At 45.0% G+C, this 20350-nt stretch overlaps 2 protein-coding genes across 11 annotated transcripts in view; one reads left to right on the top strand and one right to left on the bottom strand.

Moving 5' to 3' along the window:
- LOC146045671 (uncharacterized) overlaps positions 1 to 18584 on the top strand; it is a 57819-nt gene extending 39235 nt beyond the window's left edge. For 6 of the 7 annotated variants that reach the window (XR_014465548.1, XR_014465549.1, XR_014465550.1 and 3 more), the window contains one exon: positions 935 to 1644. Coding sequence is in view for 1 of the 7 variants with exons in the window: in XM_083164667.1 (XP_083020793.1) it covers positions 15810 to 17483 (1674 nt within the window). In the remaining 6 variants the exon portion in view is untranslated. Of the gene's footprint in view, positions 1 to 934; positions 1645 to 14080 lie in introns of those variants that run through there. The other variant, XM_083164667.1, reaches the window with a different exon arrangement.
- The window catches only part of LOC146046056 (cyclic nucleotide-gated channel beta-1-like), a 415388-nt gene that overhangs the window by 83216 nt on the left and 311822 nt on the right, over positions 1 to 20350 (bottom strand). The window lies entirely within an intron of this gene.

Raw genomic sequence — 20350 nt, 5'->3', positions numbered from 1 at the left:
TCTGCCTCCAGTGGGTCGGGGTAACTCTGCAGTCAATGTGTTCTATGTGAGTTTTGTATTGATTTACTGGATCAGTGTTCTGGGTTTTGCTGATCCATTTTTATTTGTTCACGCATACCTGCGTCAGTGTACCATTGTTGAAGTCTGAGAGACTGTCTGAATAAGAGATAAGTGCTCTTTACCATCTCTTGTATTTTTTTTGTTGTCTATTGCTAGCATGTATCTGTGAGGAGTTATATGTTCTCTCTTATGTGTTTTTTTTTGGAGAGTAAAGGGGGGTAAGTGATTCAGTTGATACTTTGTGTCATATTTTGTTTTGTTTCTTATGTTACTGGTTTTAGTTAGATTTTCTCTTGTCCGCTCTGGAGGTGGTGGGCACCTTGTTTCCTTGCAAAGTCCTGGTGGCACCGGGGTTGGGGTGAACCTAATTTACCCCTTCGAATGTGGCTATTATAGGTGAAGTCTTAGCTCTGCAGGTGCCTATAACCTCTGGAGGGATTAACAGAGTCAGGGTCAGGCTTGTGGTGCTTTATGACTACACCACCTCAGCCACAGAGGCACATGTCTGATATAACATCTATTTTACCACTAAGAATCTTAACAGTACAATTATAGATAGTTGTAGGTTGCATAAGAAAAGATGTAATCAAAGCACGTTAACTGTACATAAGTAGATATTTAGGTAATGTTTTATAAAAGTAATTGATTTTATTTTTCAACTGTATGGTAACCACATGTATTATCCCAAGAAAACTGAAAGTCTAACTGATATTGGACAAAGACTAGATGCATTTCCTCTCCCTAGCCTTGAGATTTCCTTTAAAAGATTATTATTATTTTTCTTTTTGTCTATACAGAGCTCTTAACAGCAGGCATAGCCTACTATGGTTTAACTGTATACTGTTGCATAACAACTTGTCTCAATGTTTTCCAGCTATTGCAGCAGAAGCAACAAGTGATACAACTGAGTTTTGCAAAGATACGCGTGATATCCCGATGTGACCCATATTCCCATAACTATACCCAAGGACTGAAAGACAACATCAATGACTAGGCCAAAATTAAGACTTCTTAAAAAAATGACTCGCTATATTGAAGTGCATGAACTATTGTCACAATGCTTAACAGACTCCAATCCAGCCATATCCTTTTTCATTTGTGACCTTAAAGTTCACAAAGGGGGGAGTAAGGACTAAGACTCTTGTTGAAAAAGGCAGATTCATTTTTGTGCTTACGGGTTTATTATGAAATGTAAATTGGTATACACATCTAAGTTTAGCACATATCATAGAGTTATAATGAGGACTACAATATATATATATATATATATATATATATATATATATATATATATATATATATATATATATATATATATAGTGGAACTGAAGACCAGCAGCATCAGATTTTGTATAAGCAAAAAAGTGTTTATGGCATATAAAGTGCAAGAGTGACAAAAAATCAGCAAGAGGAGTCCATAAAGCAGATTCAAATGCATCCAATAACATGGGAATACTTAACAGGCATGGTGTCCCCCCATAGACAGGTCATTGCACGACGGCCGTTTCGGTGCTAGTATGCACCTTAATCATGTGCTACTGACCAGTGATACATCTAGGTAATATATATATATATATATATATATATATATATATATATATAATAAAATAGATGGTAACAGGTATATAATAGTAGTAATTAGACCCAGCAGTTATACATAAAATCACATCAAATCACTTTACAGTACTTGTATTTAATATTTTAGGCAATATGTAGAATGAATTGTGTAATTAAGTTTAAGTAAAACTGCACCTATAGAACATATTATTTTAACTTTAAAGAATAAAATGTCCAAGGTCATGAATGAGATGAGTTGAACTGGGTGGATACATTACTTATAGTATTACACAGCATCTGAGTAACTCCCAGGCACCATTGAACTTGTCCCTATACGAGACTTTGTTTGGAAAATGCCCTAACTTGATGGTGAGCCCAGAGGAAGACCATTCACAAGTACATGACTGAACAATTAAATATATGCTTTGCCAAATCCCAAGTGATGCAATTTCAGCCCAGGTTACTAATACAACATAAATGAACTGTCATGAGTTTGATCCTGGTATACACATAATGATCCTAAACTGTCTACATTCAAGTTCCTTTGTAGATCGGAGGGAAGGACCGTATCAAGTGTTGCTGACTATACCCACAGCTGACAAAGTTGCTAATAAAGCCCACTACAAAAGGTAAAGGAAACCTGCACAGAAGCCAGGGGAAAGACATCCCAGAAGACTTGGCATCTGAACAGAGAGACTCTCTACACAAAAGTAAAACAGTAAGCACACAGTAAGTCCTGGTTTGGAAAAATGGATTGTGAACACGTTTGTGATGGATAGGCTCTCCTGCTAACACCAGGCCAGGTGAAGACAAAGAAAATAAGAAATGTATTTGAATCATTTGGCATCATCCGCAGATCTTCCTACAATTGTTTGTTGAACCGAAATGCTACACAATCTACAGGATGTCCGAAGAAGAGGGGTTACTGGTTCAAATAACTAGGTGGTATCCCTATTTAATAAATCTCACCTGACCAGTGGATTAGTAACCATATAAAGAATTAACTAGTGTGTATGATTAATTTATATAGTGTGTGGAGGGGAAACCCCATGGAAGGGAAGGATTGTTAGAAAACAAGCAATGTTTACAGGTGTATGTGTAGGAATTGGCGAAAGATGCTAAGTAATCAGGGTAAAATTTTATGTTATAAAGTAGATTAAGTAATTCAGCAAAATTAGTATGGTGCCAGAAGCTGTAATAAGAGAAATATCTGAAGTCCCACCAATAATCAATCACCCACCATTAAATAAAGACTGTTATTACAATGATATAGTATATGATAACCCAGGTAACATAATGGTTCTCGCACACACATACAGTAAAACACTTTCAGTAAAATACACTGATGATTTACATCTTACATGTAGAAGTGAAGATATAGACATGTAGAACTACATATAGTTGGATGCTGGTACCCTGCCATCCAGCTAGGTATTGTATCCTATGCTTCCTTGGGCTGTCACACTTCTCACATACCATTAATTAAGGTTTAGAAATATTTTATTTAAGTTGTTAATTGGACATTAACACATGGTGGAATGATAATGTCAATAAAATATTGGTATTAGAATCTATAGGTTAAGAATATTGTAAGTAAGCTTCTTGCAAATCCATGTCAAATGCAGGCCTAAAAGCCTAATACAGATAATTTTAGGATAAGCAGTGTCAGGAGATTTGAAATGGACTTTAACTGTGTTTTTTCTATTAGAACTAGTATCATGCGATATGAACAAACATAAAACCCATGTACATGAGATCACTGTGACATGGTCAAACTTAAACTAACATTAGCTTCTGTTTACTTAGAAGATAACAAACTTTCTGTTATGGACTATGAACAACAGTGATAATTTAAAATCTATGCTAACTGATTCCACTTTCTGGAGTAACAGAGTTGTCGAGTGTGGTGGCGTTCACCGCCTTCTGGAGATGTACATGACATTACATTATCAAGGAGGTTCCATGATGACCAATACGAGAATTATAATGATTATGAAGATACACCCCCTATAATAATTATGTACGCCTCTACATTAAAATATGTACGCCTTGTTTGTTAATTATTAATTATTGTGTTACTCAGCTTCTCTTACTGTATAAAAGAGACTTTAACCTGGCCTAAAGCCAGATATTGAAATGCCCAACTCTCTGTAAGCTTGCATAATAAATATACTTTATCACTGCCTCGTATTAAAGGATATATAATTTATTTCTATCACCACCCATTATATTCTCCCTCTATGGGGGTCATGGACCCCCACGAGGGAGAATAGCCAGTGGCCGGTCTCTCAGCATAGCGCTTAGATCTCCTTTTCAGAGAGGTTTCCTTTGCCCTGGGGGAGCCCTTAGCCAGCTCCCTGCATAGGGGGGATATTGGGGGACATACCGCCGGCGATGGCGGCCGCCATCTTGAAAAAGGGTTTACAGGCTAAACTCTGAGGAGATTGCAGCCTGTTACAGGAGTCCAGCACAAACTGGGCACTTCCTGTAGTCCTGTACTGAGAGGAGACACTGGAGGGCAGAAGAAACACTTGGTAAGGAGCGGCTTGCAGGGGGAAGGAGCCATAAAGCTTCCCTCCCAGCTGAAGCAGGGACTTGGTCTCTTCCTTCACTCTGATTTGGCGCTGTTTTTTCCACACTGTGAGGAGCTGAAAGGGAGATTTCTATCTGCAAATGAAGTGACAGTTTCTTCTGAAGCAGCGCTTTCCCCGGGACCACTGAGGGTCCATTTCTGCAGCACAGAGAGATAAGTACTCTGGTATATTATTCTGTACATTGCCTGACATTTTTCACTGTGTGTTATGATGTGTTGGTGCTGTTGTTGGGGAGGGAGCGTCTGTTTTGTTAATTGAGCTGCAAGTGTGCAAAGCAAAATTAACTGCTGTACAGATGTAACACAGGGTTACCGACCCTCCCGGAATTCCCGGGAGTCTCCCGAAAATCGGGTCCCCCTCCCGGCCCCCCGGAAGGGTGGGCAGCCCTCCCGGAATCTGGGGGACCCACCTGAGTCCCCCGAATTGCGGCATGTAAATGCCGCAATCCGCGGGTCTCAGAGGAGGGGGCGGAGCTAAAATGGAACAATAGTGTAATTTTAGCCCCGCCCCCTCCATGGAGATCAGTCATTTGTACTATTCCCCGTAATGGGGGTGGGGCTTAATGACATCACATTCAAGCCCCGCCCCCCGGTCGGGTAAGGAAATTCTCCACTCCGGGCTTCTCCCGGCGAGGAGCATTTAAAAGTCGGCAACCATGATGTAACATGGGGAGTTTGTACCCGGCATGCGAGTCTGTGCCCAGTGGGGCTCAAACCCAGAGGGCGTATCAAGGAAACTCAAGGACACCTGTGCAGCTTCAATCAGGTGCATCTTTATTCCCGCTCCGGCTAACACTGACTGCCCGGCCAGCCGTGTGACCGGAAGTGATGTCAATACCTGGGTACTACAAAGACTACATCCCCCCTTTTAACTGAGAGGACACAACATGCATGGATATAACAATTGTAAAAAACAATAAAGATAAAGATGCAGGAAAAGACTAAATAACAAGGTCTTGGAGCTTGGGATTGGGCGCGGACACCCGCCCGGACCTGGTGATGGTGTGCTGTGAACCCATGGGATTGTCCTAGACAGTTTGGGGGGGCTCTGCCACCGGTAAGGTCTCTGGGATGGGATTGTCCAAATGTTGTGAATCATCACTAGCATTGGTTGCAGCAGTGGCAGTAACTGATGGAGTCCTCTTCAGCTGTGCTCAGTAGGTGCCGGCGGTTGCGCTCATACAAGGCATTGTCAGACTGCACCACATAACTATTAGGACGCTCTGCTGGACGCTGCACCACTGCTGTTCTGTCAAAGCCTTGCTCAGTCTGTATGTGAACAGGTTGGCCTGGAGAAAGTGGTGGCAGGCGATTTTCCAATCTGCCGTAGGACACCTTGGAGCCTGCTCTGCGTCTGTTGATGCAATCACTCACTTGGGATTCCACTCTGGGCTGCAGGAGCTGCTTTGCCATGGGGAGCACTGTACGGGTGCGCCGTGGCAACAAACACTGTGCAGGGGAGGGTAACCCATCTCTGGGTGTATTTCTCAGGTTGAGCAGGGCTAGGTATATGTCTGAGCCATCAGTGCCTTTTTAGTTTTGAAATTACCATCAGGCTTGTGGTGGTGGTGAGGTAGTTTATTTCAAACCAGCCTGAGTAAGAGTCCACAAGCACCATGTACTCCTTCCCCCTCCATTCAAATAAGTCAGCCACCAGGATGGACCAAGGAAGGTCCGGGATGTCGTGGAGCAGCATGGGCTCCCGTGGCTGATGTGGACGCAGGGCATTGCAGGGGGCACAAAGAGACACGGACCGTTCAATGTCACCACACATAGAGGGCCAGAACACAGTTTCTCGGACCCTGTGCTTAGTTGCTTCCAGGCTGCATGGCCCTGGTGCAACTGCTGGGTGTATGAGGACTGTAGAGCAGCTGGGATCACAAAGCGGTGACCTCGCATAATGACACCATCAACTATGGTGAGTTCATCCCTCATGCAAAAGAAGGGACGTAGACAGTGGGGCAAGTCTCTGTATGAGGGTGGCCAGCCATTGAGGATGACATCAGCAAGACGTTGGGAGAGCTCATCTGTGCTGGTGGCTGCATGCAGCACCTCCATCCGTTTGGTGGGAAGGACTTCCACAGCCATGACGTCGAATTCGTCCTCAGGGCTACCCAAGTCAGTGGAAGGCAGGAATGCCCTGGACAATGCATCAGCAACATACATTTCTTTGCCTGGCTTGTAAATAACGTCCAAATTGTACCTTTGGAGCTTAAGCATCATGCTTTGTATGCGGGATGAGGCAGAGTGTATGGGTTTCTTCAGGATGGTGATGAGGGGTTGATGATCTGTTTCAATCACGACAGGACGGCCATAGATGTCATGAAAACGTTTGCAAGCAAAGACAAGTGCCAACAGTTCTTTTTCAATTCGTGCATATCTTGTCTCCGTGTCAGTGAGGACCCTGGATGCAAATGCCACCGGTTTGCGGTGTTGGAGGCAGACTGCCCCGAGGCCATTTTGTGAAGCATCAGCAGCAAGGACAACAGGATCATGCACGTTGAAGTACTGCAAGACCGGCGGGTGTGTGAGCATGGTCTTGAGTTGGTTGACAGCAGCTGTGTGTGTGTCTAGCCAACACCATTCAGAGTCCTGATGCAGTAACTGCTGCAAAGGTGCAGTGGTATCACTGTACTGTGGAAGAAACTTGGACAGGAAGTTGGTCATCCCCAGGAAGCGCTGGAGTGCCAATTTGTCCGCTGGGAGGGGCATCTGCAGGACAGCAGAGACCTTGTTTGGGTCTGGCAGGACGCCCTTGTCGGTGAGGATGTGGCCCACATATGGCACCTCTGTGACTCTGAACCTGCACTTGTCAGGGTTGAGCTTGAGGTTGAGGGCGCGAGCCCTTTGGAGTACCTGGTGGAGGCGTTGATCATGCTCCTCTCTGGTGTGGCCCCAGACGAGGATGTCATCAACGGCGATGTCACAGGGATAGCAGCGAACAGTTGCTCCATGCATCGCTGGAAAACTTCGCTGCCCGTGGTGATGCCATAGGGCATGCGGAGGAAGACGTAGCACCCAATGGGGGTCATGAAGTCAGTAAGCAAGGAAGAAGCTCTGTCCAGTGGGATCTGCCAAAACCCGCACCTGGCATCCAGGGTGCTAAAGACGGTTGCACCTGGCATGTCGGCAATCACTTGCTCGATGGTGTGGAGCGGGTGGTAAGGGCGTAAAAGTGCCTTGTTTAGGTGTACTGGGTGAATGCATAACCGTACAGTCCCATCTTTTTTTGCAGCTGCTACCATTGCAGACACCCATTGTGTTGCTTCTTCAATTGGTGCAATGACACCAAGTCGCGTCATTCTGTGTAGCTCTTGAATAATTTTGTCCTTCATTGCGATGGGGACTCTGCAGGGAGCACAGACAGTCATCCAGCCTCATATGATATGTGATGGGTAGCTTTCCTAATGTGCTGTTATCAAAAAGTCTTGGAAATCTTTCATCTCTGGGACAGTCATTTGAATAGTGTGTACATCAGGCCCCAGTTTCAACAGGCCCAGTTTCATGCTGTTCGGGAGGCTAAGCAATGATTTGACTTGTTGGTCCACAATGTGGAAGAGCAACTCCGCATGGGTGAACTGTGTTCTTGTGGTGCCAAGTGTGGTGATGACCTGGCCTCTATATGCTATTAGGTTAATTTTGTCCTGTGGGTTGATCTGTGCAGCAGGGTCTAGCTCGCGTAGTTGTCTGCGTGACATGACGTTGCACTTGACCCCTGAGTCTATCTTGACTGTGGCCACTCTGTTGGTGTGTTTGGTCTTGAGCTTTATAAATATCTCACCCCTTTCATCTGTGTGATCGACACTGTCACAGACTGTTGTGCGGGCTGTGCTGTGCACCAGGTCTGTGTCTACCTGGCTGACCTTCCTGGGTGTGCGGCTGTATCAGGGTTCTGACTGCTGCTTTGTGGGTGTCTGGTCTTTGGAGCGACAGCACCTGGCGAAATGGTTCCATTTGCCATATGCATTGCAGCGTTTATCATATGCGGGACAGTTCTGCTTGCCTGGGGGGTGCTGTGCTGCGCAGTTCCCACATAAGGGTGAGCGGGGTGCGGTGGCCGCCATGACACATACTTCAGCGTCCCTCTTTAACTCCCTTGTGCCCTTTTCTGCCTGCTCATGGAGCATGCATATGCTTATGGCGGTTTATAGCGTGAGGCCCTTCTCCCTTAGCAGCTGTGCACGTACCTTGTCATTTCTAATGCCACACACGATTCTGTCACGGATGAGTTCATCTGTGAGTGTCCCAAAGTTGCACTTCTTTGCCAGTAGTTTTAGTGTGGAGGCGTATGATTGCACCGTATCATCGCCCTTTTGACTTGTGTTGTTGAAGATATGCCTGTCCATGATGACATTCTTTACCGGCATGCAGATCTCCTCAAACTTGGCAAGCAAGACCTCAGGGTCCTCTCTGTTTTCTGTGTCTGCGTAGATGAATGCCTCTGATTTGTCCACGGCGTCTGTGCCTGGGAGGTTCAGCAGCGTGTTTGCCTGTACCTTCTTTGACTTGTCTGATAAGCCCGCGATGCAGTACACGTGCCACTCTCTTTTGAAGCGGAGCCAGTTGTCAGCGATGTGTTCGTCAAAAATCAACGGGGCAATCTTCCTCAGCCCATGTGCCATGTTTATCCCGCTTCTGACACCATGTAGATGTGTGCGGACACCTGTGCAGCTTCAATCAGGTGCATCTTTATTCCAGCTCTGGCTAACACTGACTGCCTGGCCAGTGATGTCAATACCTGGATACTACAAAGACCAAGATGCATCAGATGCATCTACAGGGCTGTCCTGGGGAGGTCTATGACTGCTTTACTGCAGTATCTGAATAGACAAAGGGACGAGTTGGTTGGTTTCCCTAGACCATTCTCACCCTCATAACCTCTTGTGGGCTCTGTTACCCCCTCTCAGAGGGACCCTGCCTTATTTATTACAGGCTTTGCAGGACCCTACACAGAGTGTCCACAAAATAAATACTTTTATAGACCAGATTTGCAAGACTCCTGAGGTTATTACTCCCTGACACCCTTTACCCAGTCTTCGAGCTCTATTCCCCCCTCGCAGGGTGAACCTGTGTAGGACACTGCTCAGGGGATTCACAGGGTTAATGCCCTCATGGAGCAGTTTACTAAAGAGTCTGAGGTGTCTCCCAGACACTCTTTATCTTCCCCTCATATCCTTAATATAGACTCAGAGGAGGAAGGAGAGTGTGGGGCAGATATGTCCTGGTACCAAAGGGAAGAGACGGAAGTTTCTGTCCCTGGTATTGAAAATTAAATTTTGGCTGTGAAACATGCATTAAATTTGTCTGAAGTGGATAAGACTCCTATGCAGGGAGTACTCATGAGACAGCATAGAGACGCAGTCACTTTTCCCTCGAATGAGGGCATGCAGGATTTGTTGGAAGGGGCTTGGAAAATGCCTGATAAAAGTCTCTTGATGCCTAAAAGGTTTTTAAGCCTGTACCCCATGCCAGAGGAGCATGTAAAGGGGAAGGGGTCCCTCTGGTAGTTGCCCCGGTTGCAAGGCTGTTAAAAGCAACTGTTCTGCCTGTGCAGGGGGGGTGCTGCTTTTAAGTTTCCTGTTATCAAAAAGCTAGAGCTAGGGTTGTTTGAAAGCAGTGCTTGAAGGTGTTGGACAAATAACCTGTGTGCTTTACTGCATTCAGAAGCCCTTGCTTTAGCTGAAAAGCTAAAAGCGGTGGCAGAATACACGTGAGGTTGGCGAAGAGGCAGTCAAAATGGCATCAAAAGTGTTGGCCATTTCAGTGAACGCAAGGAGAGCCTTGTGACTTAAGGCATCGGATCCCGACAATGAATCCAAGGCTTTGGCTTTTAAGGGAGAGTTGCTTTTTGGTTCAAAATTGGAATCCATCATTAAACAGGCAACAGGTGGGAGAAGTACTTTTCTCCCTACACCACCAGCCAAACCAGGTTCGTCCAGGTTTGCTGCTTTCTTCCTTTCGACCCTCCTTTAGCCTCTCTAAAGGGGACAGTCCAGCAGAGGAAGATTTGTCGCTGGAAACGGAAAGGCTCCAAAATCCTGTTTGGGGCCCTTTACAAAAAAGCAGGCTTCCAAGGGTGAGGAGAAGTCCTCAGCATGACGGCCTGGTGGCTCCCCAATCTGTACAGGGTGGGCAGTCGCCTCTTGCAGTACCGGGACACTTGGGCCTTGTTAGGCCAGGATTCCTGGGTCCTCACTGTGGTGTCCCTGGGTTACAGGATAAACCTGAAGGGTGTTCCTCCAAAGAAGTTCCTACCTACACCTTTGCTTAAAGAAGTGCTTTTGGGGGCGGCGTAGTCTCTCCTGGAAAAGGGCGTGGTGGTTCCGGTACAGCGAGAGGAGAGAAAGAAGGGGTTTTATTCCATTAATTTTCTTAGTACCAAAGCTAGAAAACTCATTCAGACCAGTTCTGAATTTGAAGTCCCTGTATCTCCACTTGAGGGTGGGTCATTTCAGAATGGAATCCTTGAGAATGGTTCTGCTGAGCCTAGATTAAGGGGAATTCCAAGCATCTATGGACATTCAAGATGCACATGTACACGGTCCTATATATGCAGGACATCAGTCTTTACTGCGTTTTGCAATAGGGGAATTTCATCTTCAATTTCAGGCTCTTCCCTTTGGGCTGGCTACAGCTCCGAACGTGTTTATAAAAATTATGACCTCAGACTCAGGGGTATAGTAGTCCTCCCATTTTTGGACGACCTTTGTTCAAAGCAGAGTTTGTAAAAAAAACTGCAACAAAACCTTTCAGAGGCCATTCAGTTTGTGCAAAACCACGGGTGGAGTTTAATCTACAAAAGTTTCACCTGGGTCCCACTCAGAGACTTCGGTTTCTGGGAGTCATATTGGATACACATCCTCATCTTGTATTCCTACCGCAATTGAAGGCCAGGGACATTTGTCAGTTTTCCGGACAATTCAGTCCCAGGCCAACAGGATGGCATTGCCCAAGATTACTAGGCAAGATGGTGGCAGCTTTCTAGACAGATGCCAGATTCCATTCTCAGCAGTTTCAGTTGAACATTTTGGCGTGTTGGTCAGGAAATACCAAGACCATGAGAAAGATGCTGAGGGGATCTCCCATTCGCATTCAATCGGACAATGCCACGGCTGTGGTGGACTCCCTCCAATGGGGGTCGCTCTCTTCGGTCCTGGGAGTGGCTGCAACCTCTGGACTTGAGGTTGCAGGGCCTGTGATCCAGGGAAGAATTGGTATTGCTGATCAATGTACTGGAATTACGTGCAGTTTGGCACTCGCAGCAAGATGGCAATGATGGAAGTGTCCCGGATCTTCTGATGGGCAGAGAACAATGTTCCAGCCGTATCTGCTGTTTTCATTCCAGGAATTCGGAATGTGGAAGCGGATTTCCTAAGCAGAACGGAGCTTCTGGAAGGGGAATGGGCATTACATCCACAAGTGTTCCAGGAGATTGTAGCCCTTTGGGGCCTTCCGGAGGTGGACTTGATGGTGTCCAGACACAAGTACCCAGATTCTGTGTGAGGTCCAGGGATCCACTGGCTGAGGTGGTGGATGCCATGACTGTGCCCTTGGAATGTCAAGTTGGCATATGTCTTTCCTCTGTTCCCAATGATTGCCCAGGTGCTGAAGAGGATGAGGTCGCAAGGAACATGTGTCATCCAGATTGGCCAAGGAGATCTTGGTACTCAAGCATTCTGAAGTCATCGACAGAGTCGTGGAGTCTTTCTCTTTGGTCAGACCTACTCAGGCAGGGTCCCTTCTTACACCAGGACCTTGCTCGGCTAAATTTGACGGCCTGGTTCTTGAAACCTCTATCTTGAAAAAGAAGGGGTTCTCAGAAGCCATTATCCGTTCTATGATTAATGCATGAAAACAGGTTTCTTCTGCAAACTATTATAGAGTTTGAAAAGCATACAACAAAAGGTTTGCACATCTAGGTTTAAAATTTCTAGACTTCTAGAATTTTTTACAGGATGATTTCTCATCGGGCCTGAGTCTTCAGTACTTGGTTCAGTTGTAGCCTTGTCTATTTTTTTTTTCAAAAGAAATTCAAAATAGCATTGTTACTGGAGGTACAGACCTTTCTCCAAGGAGTTACTCGGCTGAAGCCTCCTTATAAACAACCGGTGGCACCTTTTGGATTTGTCCCTGGTGTTGTTGGTCCTTCAGAAAACTCCATTTGATCCTTTGAGGTCGACTGACCTGAAATTTTTTACTTTGAAATTGACTTTTTTGTTGGAAGGCGTGTTTCTGAGTTCGGGGCCCTATCTTGTAGGTCTCCGTTTTTTATATTTCATGATGATAGGGCTGTACTGTAAATGTTTAGTAATTTTTTAAAAATAATTAAATTAAAGGCGAAAAGAGCTGCCTACTAGTGTTGATACTACTGATTATTTATATACTGCTGTCTTGTGGTTTTATTATATGATATAAGCATACCTGGTGTCTCCGTATTTTTAAGAAAAACCAGTCAAGGGATTATAGACAAAACTTTTTGGCTACTGCCCTGCTTATCCATACCCGGCTATTTAATATGTCACCATCGAAAAAGAAATACACACTGCCGTCAAAATCTGAAATAAGAATAAGGGCATGTGAAGCATAATTCCCACAAAAAAAATGGCCGCTGGCCGCATATGAATCTGAGTCACATGACTATGTTAAAACGCGAGATCACTGTGGAGAGCACTCAATACAATGTGCATACACCGGAAGACGGAAGTGACATCATTGGAACGCACAACTCCGGTGGAACGCAATACCGGAAGTGCGTAAACAGCACTAGCCGCGATTGGGAGCACTAATGGTGTACACGCTATTTATACCACTAATAGAGCAGTATGCTCTTCTTGCCACTTGCAGACTCTCTGAAGAAGCCGCTGATAACCATAAAAGGCGGGGAAACGCGTTAGGGTACAAGTCCACCGGCCAGTGGCGTAGCTACAGGGGTCGCAGCGGTCGCACCTGCGACCGGGCCCCTGAGCCAGGCGGGCCGATGGCAGCAGGTCCCCCCGGCCCGCTTAGCCAGTCACAGGCTGCCCTCCTGCGCTGGCCGCGGCTTCCAGAACACGGCCGCGGCTACAGGAAAATGGCCGCCGGCCTCCTGCACTGAGGACATGCCGGCGGCCATTTTCCTGTAGCCGCGGCCGTGTTCTGGAAGCCGTGGCCAGCGCAGGAGGCTGCCTGGCCGCAGCCAGTGACTGGCTAAGCGGCCAGGGAGAGCAGGAGGCTGTCTGACCCCACCGGATCCCCCCCCCCTCGCCCAGCAGCAGCAGCAGATGGAGAGGCAGCATTGCAGCAACAATCGTGAGTTGCTGGTGGGAAATTCTGGCACTGTGGGGGCATATGTTTATTTGGCACTGTGGGGTCATTTCTGGCACTGTGGGGGCATATGTTTATTTGGCACTGTGGGGGCATTTCTGGCACTGTGGGGGCATATGTGTATTTGGCACTGTGGGGGAATATCTGGCACTGTGGGGGCATATGTGTATCTGTCACTGTGGGGGCATATCTGGCACTGTGGGGGCATATGTGTATTTGGCACTGTGGAGGCATATCTAGCACTGTGGGGGCATATGTGTCTCTGGCACAGTGGGAGCATATCTGGCACTGTGGGGGCATATGTGTATTTGGCACTGTGGGGGCATTTCTGGCACTGTGGGGGCATATGTGTATTTGGCACTGTGGGGGAATATCTGGCCCTGTGGGGGCATATGTGTCTCTGGCACTGTGGGGGAATATCTGGCACTGTGGGGGCATATGTGTATTTGGCACTGTGGGGGCATATCTGGCACTGTGGGGGCATATGTGTATTTGGCACTGTGGGGGCATATTATGTGTCTACATTAAAATATAAACAGACCAAGATTTTAATTTTGTTGTATGTAGGGGGCCCCAAGCTGACCTTTCGCACCAGGGCCCATGAACCTTTAGCTACGCCCCTGCCACCGGCAATACACTTAAGAGGACCGTTACCTTTGCTTATACTGTGACCAGCTTTCCTGAGAATCACACTCCGGATAAAGTTGAGAATTTGGCTAATCAGCGCCATCAACTGGGAGGACAGGACTTAGCAGCACAAGGTCATCTGTAAGGTACCTCTAATTGTCTGGCCAGACGTAAAAAGTTATTATTAAAACTCCATCAAACTACTAACAAATACTGCAGTTTATCACGTTTCTAATAATGATATGAAAATCCGGGAATGCACAGTGACTGTCAGTAACATTACATGTTTTTAACAGTACTAACCTGATACTAATCAATACTACCAGGACTGGATTATAGCTAATACAACCGGTTGTATAATCCCCCCTTTTTACATTTTGTGTTTTTATTGTATTTTTATTTATTTTTATTTCTGTATTGTATGTGTGTAATAGTAATAAATTGCTTTCATATACTACAGTTGGGTGCGCAGCTCTATTTCTCTATGTTTTCTTCTCTCTCCTTGGGACTTTGAGCAATCCCAATTAGAGCAGCAGTACCTAACGACGAGCAAACTCTGGCCAACCTAAAATTATTAATCAATAAATTAATACCAATTAATATATAATCAATTTGGTGGTGCGCAGGACTTTTTTCTGTGTTTCATTTTTGTCTTTCTTGCTCTATAAGTCCAACAAGCAACACCAAATTGACTATAAAGATAATATAATATATACATTTATTTTTTAAGATATGTCATCTCTTAAGTGTATTTCGGATAGGATAGAAAGAAGAAGTCTTTATCTTAGAGGTACTAAGGATTGTGTGCCATCCAAATCAGCCGATGACACCGGTCCTAATGATATGCATAGGATTTTCAATGAACTTGAGGATCTGTGTATAGCAGAGACACGGCACTGGTGGGACAAGGTCACCCTCCAGAAATATCTGGACGGCGACATGATCCCCAGAGGCCTGAGGGTGAATAAATCCCCTACATTCGGGGAGATCAGTCTTTCACAGACGAATGGAATGATATATTAAAAACCTGTTCAAAGAGTTTAATGAAACTTCTAATTAAATACAGGGAAGATCAGGTCAAAATCTTGCAAGAAAAAATAGAAACAGTCCATTCGTCCCTGAAAAGATTTGAAAATACCCAAGAATTCAAAGGTAAATAACAAAATAGAAAAGTTTGAACATGAACTAATTGAACGTAAAGACAATAAAATGGATCGTGATAGTAGGGATTACGAGAGAGGTGAAATTTATACATACAATAAGAAATTTAGAGAAAGGAAAGGGTCCAACTCATTCAGATCTAGAGAAAGACCCCAATCAAACAAAAAAGTTAGATTCCAAAGAAAAGATAGGAGGGACAATTATCGTGACATTAACAGAGACACGAGGCAGAATTACACCCCAAAAACCAATAAGAGATATAATAATAACAGCTACAGGGATGAATACACAAACAGATACTCTAGCCTGAGTGACTATGAATCACCAAAAAGACAATACCACAAACAAAGAAGAGATAGATATTTTAGTGGGCCGTCTGAAACAGAAGATGACTATGAAACCGCACTAAGAAAAAAAGTTTTTTTAGGACTAGGAAGATCCCAAAGCAGACCGCCAAAAGAGACACAAAAAGCCCCCCTAAAAAGAAACAGAGAAAGGGACACAGGGGATGCAGTGGAGGAAGAAGAGTCCAGGCCCAAAAAACAGTCAACATGAGGTAATACAAAAGGGTAAGGGGATCTATAACCTTTCCTCTAAAAAACTAACGACGGACGAGGTCCGACTATTGGAAAGAGGACTAAATTTCGCCCCTGTCAGTAAACCTAATATTTTTAAACTTTTTGTTGACCTAAACAGATATACTAGAACGCTAAGCCGCAAAAGATTTTTTGCAATCAAAGCATTAAAAGAAGCTAAAAGTATGAACGGTATGCCAATTATTTTGGATGAAGGGGACATGGAGGCCCTTGAAATACTGGAGAGCCTAGAGGATGGGACTGGGATGGACCCTTGTGCTGAAGAGGAGGGAGATAAACCAATAAAAATATACGACTCCAAACGATTTAAAAATAAGTCAGAGTTTTACCCTCTCCAGTACAAGGGCCCATACATAGAATGTTTTTATAACACTACTATGAGCCAATTCAAAAATATGTGTGATAAGGCTGATAAAAAACGCCTTAATGACAACTTGAGTCAAGGGGAATGCAGAGCAATAAAAGAACTCTGCGCAGACGAGGGAGTAATAATAAAACCAGCTGATAAGGGCGGTGGGATCGTAATACTGAACGTTGCAGACTATGTAGCAGAAGCTACAAGACAACTAACCGATCAAAAGTTCTACTGCAAGCTCGGTTGCGATCCAACCGCCCGTTTTCAGAAAAAACTACGTGAGATGCTGGACATAGCCCTTGCCGGGGGCGCGATATCCAAAGAAACCTCACACTTTTTGTTTTCTTCACATACCATCACTCCCACGTTTTATTATTTGCCCAAAATTCACAAATCACTGAGCACACCACCGGGACGTCCTATTATTTCTGGTGTGGGGTCACTTACAAATAACCTATCATCTTTTGTTGATTTTTTTCTACAGACACATGTGGAGGGTCTGAGATCACATATAAAAGATACTAAACATTTCCTTAATATTATCAACACAGTTGATTGGAAGGATGGTTATTACCTCGTCACATGCGACGTTGAATCGCTATATTCAAATATACCACACTCTATGGGAATTAAAGCAATAGACCATTACCTGTCCAAAGACGAGGGGATCTCAGACCCTCTACGTGAGTTTCTATTACTTTCTATTCAATTTATTTTGGAACACAATTATTTTTTGTTTGACTCACAGTTTTATTTGCAGACACTGGGGACCGCTATGGGGACCAGGTTCGCTCCGAGCTTCGCCAACCTATACATGGGCATCCTCAAAGACAAGCATGTGTGGGGGAGCGAGCTTGGGACGAACCTGGCCCTATACGGATGGTATATTGATGACTTATTTATAATTTGGAGTGGGGATCTACCCTCACTGCACCAATTCACTGATAATTTAAACACAAATGAATTTGGACTTAAGTTTACAAGCACGTATAGCACTAGTTCTATTAATTTTTTGGATGTCGCGCTCCAGGTAAGAGATGGCATCCTAACAACAGAAACCTACGTGAAACCAGTCGATCAGAACAGGTATCTGAACTATCAGAGTTCACACGCTATCAGCTGGAAGAATAACACCTCAAATGGCCAGCTTCAACAGAAGCAGCATACAATAAACAAGCAGACACCCTCCTTGGAGCATTCAGAGAACAAAACTACCCAGAACAGGTATTAACAGGAGCCCTACAAGAGGTTAATAAGATGGAAAGAACAACTCTTTTGAAGAAAAAAAAAAAGTAAGTCAGAAGATAAACATACTAAAAAAGAGATAAAAAGATCAGGTATGGAGGCGTGGCCTAACTGCCAGACTGGACGGACGCCTTTTCAGCCTAGCTCCGGGCCCAAACCTCTGAAACACCGGGGAGGGCACGCTTACCGGAGATTAGGCATCCAGTTCAGTGGGACCAACCGCCGGGGAAGCAGCGAGAGGTCTGCGCCGCATCTGCGCGGTCCCGGCGTGAAACACAGAGTCGGGGCCTACTCGAGGACCGAGACCGCGGTCTCGAGTTTGGAGCTCCGGAGCCCGCCGGATTGCGGCACTGCGGGGAGGCGACGGAGAGAGCCTGCACCTGACCCCTCTACGACCTGGGGCACCGGGGAGCTGCCGGGGACGTCTAGACCTGCAAACAACAAGGCAGGTGTGTGTTTGAGGCGGCTCCCGACGAGCTGCATCAGGGGCTGTGGGGACAGACGCCACTAACTCCTGCACTGTTGGGGCTGAAGGGCAGACGCCATTAACCTCTGCATCGCTGGCAGCAGCTCCCAGTGAACAACATCAGGGGCTGGGAGACAGGCGCCATTAACCCCTGCACCGCTGGAGATCTCCTCCACACATCCCCACAAGCAGAACATTGCTGATAATAGGGCCCCCTGCTGCACCTGCTGGTATTGTGGTCCTGCAATTACCACACTGGGCACTTGCTGGCGACATCCCCCCACAAACCACATCAACACAATTCATGAAACCTTACTAAAACCACTATGTAATGTACTGGACTTTGGTCACATTATTCACTACTCCCTTCAATATTATTCAATTGGCTGGATTGTTAACACGACTCCTTACTGCTGGTCAGAGGAGTTGTGGATTCTATTTGAATAAAAGTCTGCATATTTGATATAGACGAAGTCTGTGAGCAGCGCTGGGCAGATAGACATCTGTAGGAAAGACAGAAAGAATGCCTTTTGCTGGTGCACCTAAGAAAAAAGACTCTTAATACATAACGTTTATTGGATTTGTATAAAATATAGTTAGCGAAATAAAACCACACATACAAAAAATGACAACATTTAATAAAAAAGGGGGAAGATGTTTCCCTTGACTCAGTGTGACCCCAAATCTCCTCTACCCTGTATATATATATGTATTTTTGTACGGTATGCAACCACAAGAGAATAAATGCTCTTGGTGAGACAGAGGACTTGCGATGTCCAGTTTGATATCTTATGATTTGATACATATAAGTTAGCACTCGTATGCATACATTGTATCAATCACAGAGACTGGTTATACAATTCGTTTGCATCAATTGTGTCAATCACAGGGACCGGCTTGTGAAGTCAAGTTAGAATATGCATCCAGATCGGATAATTCCGTCTGGCGCAGCTAACAGCCCCTGAGACTGCTCCGTCTCCTATGTACTGAGCGTTGGTGAACTGTATCAGAGGTTTGCAGATGTGCACTTGCCTCGTTCACCCGGCTAGCTCAGATGACGCTGAGTCTGGCGCCAGACTTGCGTCTTGGTCACGGAAGGAACCAGTGACCTGGGTTGCGCAGCGGTACAAGTAAATTTCATAACATTGTAAGTGGGGAGGGGGAGAGGGGATTTAAAACACACTGAGTGTGTTTAGTCGGTCAGCGTACGCTTCGCTCAGAACGCTTCCTCAGGACCACCCGGTGTGCGTCCGGAAGCTCCTTTTATTCCACCCATCTCATGCATATTCATGAGATGATCGGGGGTGTGTGTTCAAACGTCCCGATCATTGGTCTAATTGTATGACTCTTCAGTTTCATTGGTATTTGAGTAGTCGGCATTGGTAAGTGGCGCTAATAGTATAAGTGGTATAACTTTCTTCATATGTTTATCGGAGGTATAATGGTATTAAAAGAAAAAGAGTACTGAGGTCTAACAGAATCAGTGTGTTGTCTCTTCAATCACGTACTGTTTTGTCCGATTGTCGACATGTAATTCGCCGACTATGTTTAAATCAAACTTGAATTGTAGTGACTGACTATTTGCATCACGTTATGTTTGTCAACTTGTTGACATATAGTTCGCCGACTGTGTTTCTTGGGCGAACTTTAATTATAGTACTGACTTTCTGCATCATGTATGATTACAAGAGATGAGGGTATATTTCAGGCGGGCACCCTATCACGGGATCTGGGTGTCCCCATAAAATCTATAATTATAATATATGTATCATTCTTTCGATGTTTTATGGGGACACCCAGATCCCGTGATAGGGTGCCCACCAGAAATATACCCTCATCTCTTGTAATCATACATGATGCAGAAAGTCAGTACTATAATTAAAGTTCGCCCAAGAAACACAGTCGGCGAACTATATGTCAACAAGTTGACAAACATAACGTGATTGAAGAGGAAACACACTCATTTCATTAGACCTTCCCATTCTTTATCCTCTCAATACTCTCATACCGCCGATAAATATATAGAGAGAGCAATGCCACGTATACTATTAGCGCTACTTACCTATATCGACTGTACACAGACCAATGAAACTGATGTGTCAAACAATCAGACCAATGAACGGGATGTCGGAATACACACTCCCGATCATCTCATAAATATGCATGAGATGACGTTTCTTCTGCACAAAAAATGGTACATACATTACTACCACAGATATTCTTTAGTGGGACACCCAGATCCCGCGACAGGGTGCCCGCTAGAAATATACCATCATGTCTTGAATTCATACATGATGCAAATAGTCAGTCACTACAATTCAAGTTTGATTTAAACATAGTCGGCGAATTACATGTCGACAATCGGACAAAACAGTACGTGATTGAAG

The sequence above is a fragment of the Crinia signifera genome, chromosome 11 (genome assembly GCF_055691185.1).
Source record: "Crinia signifera chromosome 11, ASM5569118v1, whole genome shotgun sequence".
Lineage (NCBI taxonomy): Eukaryota > Metazoa > Chordata > Amphibia > Anura > Myobatrachidae > Crinia > Crinia signifera.
Note: the sequence above shows the minus strand (reverse complement) of the source record. Positions and strands in the feature narration are given on the sequence as shown.